Raw genomic sequence first — 13856 nt, forward strand, 5'->3', positions numbered from 1 at the left:
TGCAGCATAAAGCAACCTTCAATGTGTATTTTTTTATTTTACTTCTACAATGTGAGCAAATTTTACATGAGATGGTGTCAAACCAACTTGATTGTGAGGCATTTCAAAGCGCAAGTCACCCTAATCCTACAATAAATTTTGCAAAACCTCGCCACAAGAATATGCCCTGCATAATTGCGCAGTTCATAATTCACAGGGACGTTATACCTGTCGCGCGTAATTTGAAAGAATTGAAGATTGCCTACAAAAATAATGGGAACCTGCCTATGCAAAAATAACTTCTCTGGAAAAGCCAAAACACCCTGAGGGGTAATACAAAACGTCCATCAATAAAGAGGAAACGTAAAGGTTGCTTCCTAAATGAGAGCCGCCACACCAAGTTGTTGCATCTCCCTTAGCCTCCACATTGAGTAGATAGCATCTTCGTCAACCTCTTCCGGTTCTAATTGTTGCATAGCCCACGCGTAATATACAGTGTGGATGGTGTCCTGTTCCAACATTAGCAAGCAAATAAAGCTAATGTCACTTTGTTTTCAAACCTGCTTTAGAAACGTAAAAATTAAAATAAAAAGGGAACTGATCTGGCATCAGTAAATTTAAGATCTGCACTTTCCTAAACGCCAAAACCAACATTCGCGTGACATAGTACATTGATTGAGCTCATCAAGTCAGAGATTGGCCTATTCTATAAACTAGACCCTGCCATCCTTAAAGAAGTTCTCACATTTGTATGGCATGACATCAGAGGAAAATGAATAAGAGGAATTGAAGAGAGCAACATCTGAATTAAATGAATTTATTTTGGACTTCCTTAAAATCAGTAAAATAATCAGCAAATACAAGTAATAAGAGTTCTGCTTCCACGGTTTCATGCAAGCCAAAATTTCTAGCTGAATTAATATCTTCTGATGCAGAAACCCACACAACAGATATAAATGAAAAAAGAAAAAATTTACATGAATGCAACAAACACGAAAAGAATAAAAAACCAAAAAAGGGACAAAATTTACCTGACTTCCCTCCTGGATTGAACCTTGTCTATTGCGTACACAATACACTTGCTGAGATTGGAACTGGTTGAAATACATGAACAACATATGTCAGTTACAAAATAAGCAACCGTAGAAGAATATTATTTTCCATCGAGTCCATGAAAAGTCTTGAAATTCTAACCCCGAGAATAATAATGGGACTTGACCCCATCATTTTAGTCTCTCTTACATCCACCTCCGATACATGCAAAATCTGCTAAATAGCAAGAATTAGAAAATATCAGATAGTATATTATAAGAAAAAAGAGATAAGAAACTTAAATTTTATATAGAAACATGCACCAGTAGTGCACTAAAAGATACTCCTATTAGAAGACATCAAAACAAGCAAGGTTGACCTATTATATTATTCCTAAAACAAAGATATCCTATACATAATTGGAGCAAGGTTAAGTGGAGCAAGGTAGGGTAAGTGGAACAAAGATATCCTGTACAGGTTAAGTGGAGCAAGGTAGGGTAAGTTTCCAGCTTGCAGAACTTACGTATTATCGAATCATGGTGTTGAATAACTGGCTTTACCCTAACAGACGGCTAGAGCTAATAGGTATCATGGTAGTAGTTCCAAAAAGATGAAGTGCCGAAACCAGTAGCAATAATTTAAAATAGAGCAGACCCATTCCAACATAAAAAGCAGAAATAACATATGATCCCGAGTCTTGAACCCATAATCTCATCCGTACTCATCCAGTGGCAAAATAAGACACTGTTAAAATCACAAGGAACAATTTCATAATAGAGGAATGTCTCAGTAGTCCAAAGGTTTTGCATATGGTTACTCTCAAGATGACTTCATTCAATAAAGATTAAGAAACGCAACTATAGGACCGAATTGCACAATAAGAATATCTATAAATGAGATTAAGTTGCAGCACTTCACCTTATTATCAAAGATGATACCCTGGCTTTCATTAACTTTATGCTCCGCTTTACACCGCTCTACAACTTCAGGACTACAATATTTCGCCAATACCTTAAAGTCTCCCTGGACATAGCAAATAAAGAGAAAAAGTAAGCAATCTTCTTCAGAAAGGCAACAAAACAGCAATTGCCCAAGAAAGGAGCCGCAATATTTTTTGAGGTTTTAACATTTACCTTGAGGTACGCATTCAAAACTGGCTTGATGACATCCTGAACGTCAGCTACAAAATCTGGCAAAGAAAATGAGCTGGCACCAAAGAGATGTAAATTTTGGAAGGTACCATTAGAAAAAGCCTAAAAATCATACTTAGTATTAACAGATACATACGGATCACGACGACGTATTTCCTTGAATGACATTGCAGAATCGTTTTCTCCAAACACTCTATCATTAAGACTGAGGATAAAGGAAGGGAATGAGCAATGTAATTTCATAAGTAATCAAATCAGCACATGAATGCAGAACTGACACAATGTATAACCGAACTTACTCCTGAATTTTATGTACAACGGGACTATCACTAGTTTCCCACCTTTCCTGCAAATCTTCTGCCAGCTGACACAATTTGAAGAATATACTATTAGATGATATCAAAGGGACACATCAGCAAAAAAAAAAAAACACGAATGATTATTACCTCAAATAGAACTTTTTTTCCAGCTTCTATGTTCTTAATTTTATATTTTAGTTGTTTTATACCGCAAGTAAAGCTAAAAATAACCACTTGAAAACAACTTAGCAATGCCATACTGCGATGAATTAGGCCGAGCCCCCTGTACTATTTTACTTACAAAAGGAAGATGAGAGCTGCAAAGGAAGTCTGAAGATTAGTGGACCTCTTAAGAGTATCTATTCAGGAGGGACAATAATGTCTTTTAGTCTAAGTTATTACGAGTGCAAGTCTCTTGTAAAGTTAGTGGGGTGAATCTGATGTAATAGATAGAGAGATTTATAGTGGATGAGGTCATAGTGAAAAGTAGTGAGAAAATCGAACCTTGAGAGAAACCTTAACCTCTCAAGGAGGGTTGTCGGAAACTGATTTCCTTCATCGTTCTAAAACAACTTCCATCTTAGCCACAATTTCATTGCTATATTGCTTGCTTAGTTTTAAAAGGGGAGAGGCGCACGAGGTGCCAAAAAACTTAGAAACCCAATATACAAGTATTGTAATACTTGGAAGTTGGAACAACATAGATATTATAATAAAGACCCACTAAAGGATATAATAAAGTATAGTTCATCATTAGATTATGGTAACAAGTCAAAGTATCAAGTCGAAAGAAAAGCAAACAAAATTTCCAAGATTGCCCACAAGAACCCAAATCCATCAAAGATTCTCAATCAACCAGCTACAATTCAAATGATATTCCAAAGCTAATAAAATAATGGAAAATGTTAATGGATTAAAAAGAAAGTCACTGTCTCATGGAAAAAAACAAGTAGCCACTGTTCTCAATCAACAATCACCGTTTCATTGCCTTACGGAAAATACCCACCGGAAAAAAGTGAGAAAATGTAAAAAAAAAAAAAGAAATAAAGAAAAAAAGAAGAAAGAAAGACAGAAGAAGAAGCAGAAGAAGAAGAGAAGAGAACTTACAGGTGACCACCGGCGAGGAGGAAGCACACGGCGACAACCGGAGTCAGAAGAAGAAGAGACGAAGAAAGAGGAGAAGAGAACTTACTGGCAACGACGACCAGCGACGAGGCGGCGACAACCGGTGAGGCCCAACAACGAGCTTTAACGGAAGTTCGTTTCCAGATCTAGGGTTTCAACCCAAAACTCATGCCAGCAAAAGCAAAGCAAAAGAAAAAGCACCTTGAAGAAAGGCGCACAAAAGTGTGGGCCTCGCCTGATGGATGCATTTTACTCACCGCCTTGGTTCGTCTTACGCCTTGGCACGCCAATCTTTTAAAGCTAAGATTGCTTGGTAACTTTTACTTTTGAGTTGATACACAAAATGGTATCAAACTACTATGATCCGACGGTGAAGGAGCCAAAAAAAACATGGTGGGTCCAATGAACAACACGTAGATTCATTTTAAGCCGGCTTCTCCTAAGAGGTAGTTGTGGCAATGAATCGCACATGGAGCCAAATGCAATTCGCTCTAGCTTAAGCTACCACCATACTGGAGAAGTTGACGAGCCAGTTTAGGGACAATCTCAACCAAGCCAAGCTGAGGGAAGGAAGAATGACGCAATTTGTTATCAAGAGGGCATGATCAAAGCATTGAGGGAAGATCAAGTCATCAAGCAAAGTTTCAAGTGATTATGCCTACAATATCAAACTTGGGCATCTAAACTAGCACGAGATCCAAGATCCAAGTGGAGGCTGCATGAGAGAGGTAGTGGAAACCATGTTGGATTAGGGGTAGGAAGACCTAGTGGTTTAGGTGTTGGCTTCGGTGATGGCTATGGAGGCAATCTTCATGTTATTGCCACCCAAGGTGGGGGTGGATGAGGATTAAGATGGCAATTTAAGAAACATTACCTACCCGTTTTTTAGGTACAAATCTAGACACGTGAATGATTAGGGCCTATAGATTTTGGTGTTGGATGATGCCCAATTCTAGTTTAATGGGAAAGTCGACGAAACACAATTCCAAGATTCAAGATCTATTGTTGCTACAATTCTAGTCAGCTTCCAGAGATGTTGCACACGCAATGGCCACCATTAGACCGCTAGGATTGTAGAGTACCACAATAAAGTTATCATGTATGGGTGCCAAGATAGCAAAGGGGCACTACTCTAAAGGGCTTGAGGAGGATATTAGAGGCGAGATGAGGATTTGGCCTTTTGTTACTAAACAAATTTGACCAGGCCATGATTTGGCTTTCTAGTTAGAAACTAAACTTAGAAGTGAGGCCAGTATGAGAAGGGAAGAGAGGCCAACTTCAAAATCAAAGCCCATATTTTAGGCTCAATCTTCTTATTATTATCAGGAAACAACCTAGCCTTTTCTCTCTACACTATCAGTGGCTTCCAACCAAACAACAAACTTTATTCAATCCTCTTGTTCACACACCTAGCAACTTCACTTCCATACCAATAATTCAACTTGTAGGAGAAATCCAAAGGCTTGGTGAGAGAAAACTACAAGCTTGTTTGACAAAAGGACTTTGCTTCACATGTGATGAGAGATGGTTCATGGAAGGCGCTCATTGTCTTGCTCACACAAGGGCAGAGACCTTTAGTTGGTGAAGTGTCTTAAATCACCTAGTGGGCAGACAGAAGAGAGCATTCAAATAGAAAATTCTTTGAACAATGTCAACGCGATTAGCAACCCAAAGACTTTTAAATGATTAAAGGCTCCTTAAATGATTAAAACGGAGCTTGTTGTGATGACAACAAAGTCACTCATAATTTTCTTTCCACCACAATTGCAAAGGTTCTGTATTCCCATCATAGCATCTAAAGCCTTTCCATGGCCTTCGGGCTAAGGAAGTAGTGCAAGGAGAGGGAAAATGTAGGGCAGTATTGCTACACTTGCAAGGGACACGTGTCATAGAGGCTTACTTTTAAAAGGCGCAAGGCGCACCGAGGCGCAAGGCATAAGGCGAAGGCGAACGCATCACGTAGGTGAGGCGCACCCTTGGGCCAAAAAACATGGTGCGCCCCACCGAAGCCCGAGGCGCAAGGCGTAAGGCGAAGACGAACGCATCACGTAGGTGCGGCGCACCCGTGATGCCAAAAAACTTAAAAATCAAATATAAAAGCATTGCAATACTTAAAACAATAAAGATATTATATTAGAGACCCATAAAAGGATATAAGAAAACATAATTCACTGCTAGAGTACCGCAACAAGTGAAAGTACTATGTAAAAGAAAAACAAATAAAGTTTTCAGAACTAATTAACTATAGAAGCTACAATCAAATTATATATCACTAATTAGATAAAGAAGCATGTACATGGATTTTTTTTAAAAAATAAATCACTGCCTCACTACTCACTGCTTGCAGAGAATAAATAATAAATCTATGTGACTCCGGCACCTTCATTTACCTCAAAAACCGAGAGTCGTATCGTGTCATGTCCGACATGATACTTTACTTGAATACTTAATTTTAAACTAAAAACTTGAGTTTTTTCGACAAAAATAGTCGAGATAGACATTTAGACACCCATATCCAAATAGACACTTAATCCGTGTATAGGTAACATAGTAATAAACTCACTTCCAAAAAAAAGATATGTGATGAAGAAATAAAGAAAAGAAAGAAGAAATAAGGACAAAAAAAGAAGTCACGTGAAGAAGAAATATAGAGAAGGAAAAAAAGAAGAAAGATGCGTAAAGAAGAAAGAGAGAAGACGAAGAAGAAAAGAGCAGTGACTTACCAGCGAGGACCCGCGACCCACCGGTGAGGACCAACAGCGAGCGGTGAGCAGAGGTTAGTAACATCGAGTTCTAGGGTTTTCTTTTTTATTATACAATAATTTCTAGGGTTTTCAAAGCACGAGCAGTTTCAAAAACTAAAAAACGTGGAAAATAAAAAAAAAGGGAAAAGGAACGTAGCCTACACTTGCGCCTCAAACCGAGAAGCGACCGCCTTTTGCGCCTCGCGCCTCTTGGGAAAAGCACAAAAGCGTGCGCCTCCACGCGGTTCTGGTTGTTCGCCTCGCCTGAGAAGTTGGATGCGTTTTTCTTTATGCCTTAGCTCGTCGTGCGCCTATGCGCGCGCTTTTTTAAACTAAGCATAGAGGACCATATTCCATGGATAGAGAAATTGGGGACTATGACCATACTTGGAAGACACGGATACTAAGGTTCCTAGGGAGGCTAACACTCAATCTCAAAGGGGATCATATTATCAGCAAATCAAGAATTTCATTGAATGTCATGCTAAAACCAACCAAAAAGTAAGATGATAAGGCCCCTCTATGGAAGGAAACCCAACAATTCTACGAAGCAACGAGGGAAACCTGCAACTACTGCCACATGCATTAAAGTTATTGCTCGTCAAATTTGATCAAGCTTTGATACACCTCCTAGCAAGGGACATGAGCATGCTAGTTCCCTCAAACATAGTGCAAACCATATGAGTGTAAGACCACGTAGGTATCTAAAGTTAGAAAAAGACTAGAGAAGCTTACTAAAGACATGGTGATCAGTATCTACGGTTCCAATAAACAACATATTTCTTGTTGTTTCGCAATGACTATAGGGCTTGAAATAAGGCTATAGTGCTTCATCAATTCTATTTGTGTTATTGAAGTTAGATATATAACCATATAAGGCTATAGTGATTCCACTATTTTCTCTAAACTTAACATCACGTTAGGATATATCAACAAATTAGGATGTAAAAGAAAGACATTCCTAAAACTGCTTTCACATCCCATGAGTTCATCAATTCTATTTGTGTTATTGAAGTTAGATATATCACCATATAAGGCTATAGTGATTCCACTATTTTCTCTAAACTTAACATCACGTTAGGATATATCAACAAATTAGGATGTAAAAGAAAGACATTCCTAAAACTGCTTTCACATCCCATGAGGGTCATTATGCATTCTTGGTGATGTCATCTAGGCTCACCAATGCACCTCTGGCCTTCACTAATGATGTATTCGAGTGTTTTGGCGGCATGAGATAGCATAATTGGGTCATGTGCTAATGTTAAATCTCCAAAGGGGTAGTTGTGGATCTAACGGATTTTCTTAGACTAAATGGGATATTGTAGTAAGTTAGTGGAGGGATATGTTAGGATAGCACGACACTAACTGATGGAGCAATTTTGGGCTTCGTCACAGGCAGCAGCTTTTCACACTCAAAATGGCCTTAGCTTCAGCACCTCTGTTAGCTATGCCATAATGTACTCAACCCTTTGTGTTGGAATCAGATGCACCTCGATTTTGGATTCCCATACAAATGTGCACCTTACATAGCAAAATCTTGGACCTAGAGCTCGTGGCAAGTCCATCTACAAAAAGGATCTAATCAGCATAGGTACTTGATGGAGCAAAGGCATTTTGAGATTCCCATCTCCACTTATGTCACTCATTGGGCTAACACCAATCAGCAAGTACTACTAAACACTTCCAATTCCATTCAGCAACTCGTTCAGGACATTAAAGCACGTTCCCAAAGGCTTAACTTGGATCATGGTATTCTCAAAGTAAGTCAACCTTGGTCCAGAGTATACTCAAAGTACCATGTCATCCCCAACCCCTATCTATGAATTTTGTAGAAGGCCTTCGGGTTGTTATTGATAGACTAAGCAGATATCAAGCGCCCTATCACAAATTCAAGTGTAGCTTTCGTGTCTATCAAAAAGAGGAGGTTCGGCTCCCTATATTTCATTCTACAATTGCGTCTGCTATAGACAATGTGTCTCGTAGGGAAAGAGTATCAATGTATAAAAAGCTATGAGGCGATAAGGATCTTAGTGCGCTTTAGGTGCACCTCGTTGAAGTGAGGCGTAACTAAGGAAAATTCAAAATATCTGAGGTAAAAAATTGAGCGACTTGGGGGAGCTTTTTTGCACCCCAGCGCGCTTCTGTGCGCCTCTTTGAAATCGCCTTGCCTAACACAAAACAAAAAGCACATAACTCCATTCACCTACGCTTTACTCTATTCTGGAAAGAACTTTTCAAGATTCAAGGCACACACTTGCTCAAACCATGAGCATATCACCCACCATATGATGGCCAAATAGAAGTAGTCAGCAAGTGTACGGAAAGCTACATGACAAATTTCCTAAATTGGCAGCCAAAATCAGCAAAATTTTGGTATCATAATCAACCAAGTGCTCCCCATTTCCAACTTCCCACTGCAGAAAACCCCCTCACCTCCTTCATTTTGAAAGAGTAATTATCAACTCTTAGAGAGGGATGCCACCCTTGATGATGTTTAATTCCATTATTTGAAGGTTTATAACAACATGAAACTTCGGGAGGGTGGCAAGAGAAGGGATTTACAATTTGATCTTGGGGCCTTTGTATACTTTAAACTCAAACCCTACAAGCAGGATTCCTTGGCTAGGAGGCCCTTTGAGAAGTTGGCAGCAGGGTTTCATGAACCTTACAAGACTGTGCAGCGAATAAGGTCTCTGACTTACCAGATCATCCAGAAGCCACCTAGTTTTCTACATCTCTAAGTTAAACAAAGCTTTGAGTAATGCCCTGCTATCCCTGCTAACCTCACTCCAGAACTCTCTACAGAGGCAGTATGACAAATGTATTTAACATATGGGATAATCTACGTGCATCTGATGTGACTTGGGAAAAGTACACTGCACTGCACCATAAAAATCCTTCTCACCTTAACGATAAGGTGGAATTCTGAGTGGGGGTAATGCAATAAATCTGCCCAGGCCTGTGCTAGTTACTTACAAAAGGAAGAAGAGAGCTGCAAAGTCTGAAGATTAGTGAGCCTTTTAAGGAAATCTATTAAGAGGGGATTATAATGCCTTTTAGTGCAAAGTTTGTTAGAAAATGAATGCAAAAGTCTAAAAGTTAGTGGGAGGAATCTGATTGATATTTAGGATGCATATGAATTTTTCCAATTTAGATGGGATGATATACAGTATCCAAGATACTAAAAATCCATTAATCATGACCCAGCAAATTATAAGTACAGCTTTTCACTTACTTTGCAGAAGTAGATGTAGATGTCATTGCATTGACATAAGATCAATAGAGAGTAAGCAAGCAAGACTAAGATAAACACAAGTTCGCAAAGAAAGCATAATGCAGCTGTATGGAAACATTAATGTCCACTTAAAAAGTGACAACTGGCAATTTGTACAAATTTCGATGACTTAACTTAATAGGTCAGAACTATAGGCTAAGATTACAGATTAATTGAATTTTTGTAGGAACTTAATTCAAAACAGTAAATCATTGAGCAATTTTCTTAAGGGTAATATACTCATAATTGACACTCCAACTGCAGGTAATTGTCCAGGTTAACTTTTCGAATACATCAAGAACTGTAATTACTGAGTGGAACTTAATAAATAAGGTATAAATATAGTGGAAATGGAGACAGTTGATTGGATAGACATACATTAATCAACCGATAAGGACTATAACAACAGGACAAACACTTTTGGATGGACGGAGTGACTCTCATCCAAGCCCAAGTATAAAATTTCTTAAAAATCATAAGACAAGTCTTGCAAATACTTTTATAAGACCCAAGTCACAAGATATACAATTCTGCAAAAAAGGAAGGGAAAAAAAGGCATCAACTATCTTGTTCAGAACAGAGAATCCATCCAGCGATCTCTCCCCACTCCCCCCCCCCAAACTAAAAATATGGTAAGTAGGATATAACTAAGGGCAATAAATAATTATGTACCTCCTGGCTCTTTGTAACGACAGGTTCGCTCATCTTAGTAACGTGTTTGAGCATTGGATGGCCTCGCATCTAGATTGAACAAGATTACAGATCACTTGTCACACAACAGTGAATACAAGCTTGACAAAACATTATAAGAAAGATTAGAATAAAACAACACCAACAGATAGCAAAATCTCACCTTTTCTTTAAGTGATTCCCACCTTTTGCTCCACGGGGACTGCTTCACTGGTACCACAACTACTTCAGTTCTGTCACTCATATCTCCTGTTGAAGATGAAGCAGCATACTGCATTCTTTTCCTTCTATTTGGTTTTCCATTCAATTCTTCCTTTACTATGTCGTAACTCTTCATGGCTAAGTCAGCCACCTTTGCTTCCTTCAATTTCTGGAAGGCTGATGAGAACCTTGGAGATGACGAAGCAAAAGTTGACCTAATTGTACCAAATAATGTCTCTGCAGTACCACTAGGCTCAGATTGCTGGCGTCGCTCGCCAGATGAGGCTTTGTTCCCACATTTAACATTATCACCATCATTGGCTGTAGCACCATTAGATGCTGAAGACTCTTGGCTCCCAAGACCAAGAGTCTCTTTTACCTGAAATAGAGTGCAGAAGACATGAATATGCTACAAATTGAGGATTTATATAGACCTAGAAAGAAATTTCAACTACACAAGAAACATGCATACCTCCTCTTTTGCAGCTGAAATTTTTTCTTTCATATTTGCAGAAACCTGCAGGAAGCAAAACACATGTTGGCTGATAATATTATAAAATATATACAAGAAAGATGTTTCCAACTAAATAAATACAAATTCCCAAATATTTTCCCATGCAAATAAGAATCGAAGCACAGAAAAAGTTACAGGCACATAATCCGTAAACATCACAGCGTTGGAAAGATAGAATGAGAGAAAAGAGATGTTTAACTTCACTCTCTACTAAAATAGCCAAAACAATGACAACCGAGGTCAACCTATCACATATTAAGGAAGACCAAAAGAAAGTTGATTCTAAATTTTGGCCTGAAATGGACATACAACAGTAAGACAGTTAGCAAATACTGTTTTAATCAGAATTCTTATAGAGCAGTTGAGAAAGGACAGGAAATCGTGATTAAGCATATCAACCAACTAAGCCTTACTCACTGGATAAGACTATTTTTTTCAAATTTGTATTTTTTTAAATCTCTTAACTTCCCAACCAATCTAATTAATAAAACTTTTTTGAACTTGTCAGAACTCATATGTAAACTTAACTTATCCAAACTCTTCTAAACAATAAATTTTGCAGAAACTTCAATGAACAAGTAAAATTAAGATGAAATGAAGATGCTCTATATTTATGAAGAGGGCTAGCATATTAATGAGATAATAGCATCCTCATGCATCAAGAATTTGTTATATTATTGAATGCATGTATTAACTAAGTTCAGAAAGTAGCCAGAGCTTGGAAGACTGAAGGGCTTGATTCAGGAACAGACCTTCTTCGCTGTCTCTTCGGCTTCTGTCCACACACCACCGACATGCTTGTGCAGCTGCTCAGATGTCTGCTTCACTCTGCATAATATAGTCATCATGTCAGGTCTCTCATCAATGCCCCTTAGTCTGGCTGTCTGCTTAGGCTGAGATTCATATATATAGATTCGTAGTGCTTTTGGTGAGCAACCATGGAGGGAATGGCATGGAACAGAAGATGAACCCTCAATCTCGCTTCCCTCCCTTTCCCTCAAACTTTCTTCATCCAAACACATCGTAATGAAAAAAGAGAAATATGCGTCAAAAAATGAGTAATTGAACAGATTACCTGACTTTCAGATCTTCTTTTACTCCTTTCAGCTCCTCTGCTTTCTCTTTCAGCTGCTTAACTGACTGTTGAAATTCCTTATTACTAACATGAGGCGGATCACAAAGAGAGTTAAGGAAAAATTAATAGATAGAAAGGCGGAAAACCAAGTCTACAGAAAAACAATCATGATTACCCACTACTGTCTTTCCAATTTATTAGAAAATGTTCGCAAATTGAACGGAATATATTCTAGTTGACGAACGAACACGTGGCAGCAGAATAGAGATTTCTAAGTATCAAGATTCAAGGCAATCCATATTCAAAATGGGTACTAAATTCAATATGAAAATTGCATAAGAGCCAGCAATAGCTATATGTCAATACATGGTATACAAAGAAAAATAAAGCAAACTTCATATCAAAACCTCATAAACTCTCACAATCCAAGCCAATAAATAGCAGAGAAAAGAAAGCTACAGGCTTGAAACGATTATAAGCCTCAATTAATCGTAATCAGCTGAACTTAGTAGAATTCCAAGATTGGCCATAAAAACAGAAAAATTCATGGCAATTAAAGGAACTACAAAAATGACCACCATTGTCAAGTGTCAACAATATCTAACGAGTCCTTCCTTACCAAACTCGATAAGAAAATAATAACAAATTAAGGTGTCCCCATGTGGTGGCTTGATAAACATTCTTAAGCAAGACCAAGAAAACAGTATAGAACAATTTAACAACTATAATCCCCAAACAAGAATTAAAAAGGGTAAGTTTTTATCTTTTGTGTAATTCAAAGTCCATCAAACAAAAAAAAGGATCTCTTTCAGCAAATTATCTGATTATAAGTTCTCAAACAACATACAATCAAAATGACATTTGCAAACAAAAAGAAAAAAAACCCAATAATCTCTGATTACAAAACTAAATCAGTTGCCCCCAAAAGAACAAAAATTAACCCAACTACAATTAACGACTAAAGAGTGATGGTAAATTTGCATAAAATGGTATAATAAATAAAGGTATCAATAATTAAAATAAATATAGAAATTTACCTGCTAGCTTCACCTTTAATCTTGTTGGAGAAGTAGTGGCGTACCGAAGGGGGGTTCAGTGGGTTAAACTGAATCCCCAAATTCTGGATTCTTCTAATTTGAGCTCGCATACTAGTCAAGAAAATTAAATAAATTCTTACTCAAATATTTAAATCTAAACTACACACTTTCAATCTTAGAACTTACAATATATATATAGTAAAATTAGTCCTAAACAAACCTTCAATTAATTGGAATCGTTCGAAAAATCCTTCAATTTCTTTCCTCGAAAGTAACTTGAATTCCTGCTGGAATACGGAAATGCAAAATCGAACTTTTTAGAGAGTTAAAAAGAAAACTGCAGTGAAGTCTGTAATATGTAATGTGTAGAGAGATTGAATTTCCCTTGTAATGGCAGCAAATACTATGGATTCGAATTTAGATAGTTAGGGTTACAAACTCCTTCCTTCTGTTTCTTCTTTCCTTTTTTTTTTCTTAATTCTTTTTTTTTCCTGTATCCCCTCCCTCAAGAAAAAAAAAAAAACCCTTGTGGGAGTATATTGAGGCATGTTGTATTCGTCATAAAACATCTGAAGTGAACTGATTGCAACTGAATTGAACTGATTGTAACTGAACTGAACTGAACTGAATTAAATTATAATAATATAATATACGGTTTTTTCACCAAATACCCTTGGCAAAAAAATTTATTCACCAAATACCCCAACTTTTTTCAAAATTCACTAGATACCC

At 37.7% G+C, this 13856-nt stretch overlaps 1 protein-coding gene across 1 annotated transcript; it reads right to left on the reverse strand.

Annotated features, from left to right (window-relative positions):
- On the reverse strand, nt 1-13641 carry LOC104909019 (mitochondrial import inner membrane translocase subunit TIM44-2). Its single transcript, XM_010698195.4, has 14 exons — nt 13345-13641; nt 13125-13235; nt 12088-12171; nt 11765-11840; nt 10971-11015; nt 10461-10877; nt 10280-10348; nt 2462-2526; nt 2299-2367; nt 2145-2217; nt 1930-2034; nt 1174-1245; nt 1011-1073; nt 1-488 (listed from the first exon to the last, which is right to left on the reverse strand). Exons 2-14 carry the CDS (start codon nt 13232-13234, stop codon nt 357-359), a joined length of 1380 nt encoding a protein of 459 aa, XP_010696497.2. The 5' UTR covers nt 13235; nt 13345-13641; the 3' UTR covers nt 1-356.
- Between the last annotated feature and the right edge of the window lie 215 nt (nt 13642-13856).

The sequence above is a fragment of the Beta vulgaris genome, chromosome 7 (assembly GCF_026745355.1).
Source record: "Beta vulgaris subsp. vulgaris cultivar EL10 chromosome 7, EL10.2, whole genome shotgun sequence".
Lineage (NCBI taxonomy): Eukaryota > Viridiplantae > Streptophyta > Magnoliopsida > Caryophyllales > Amaranthaceae > Beta > Beta vulgaris.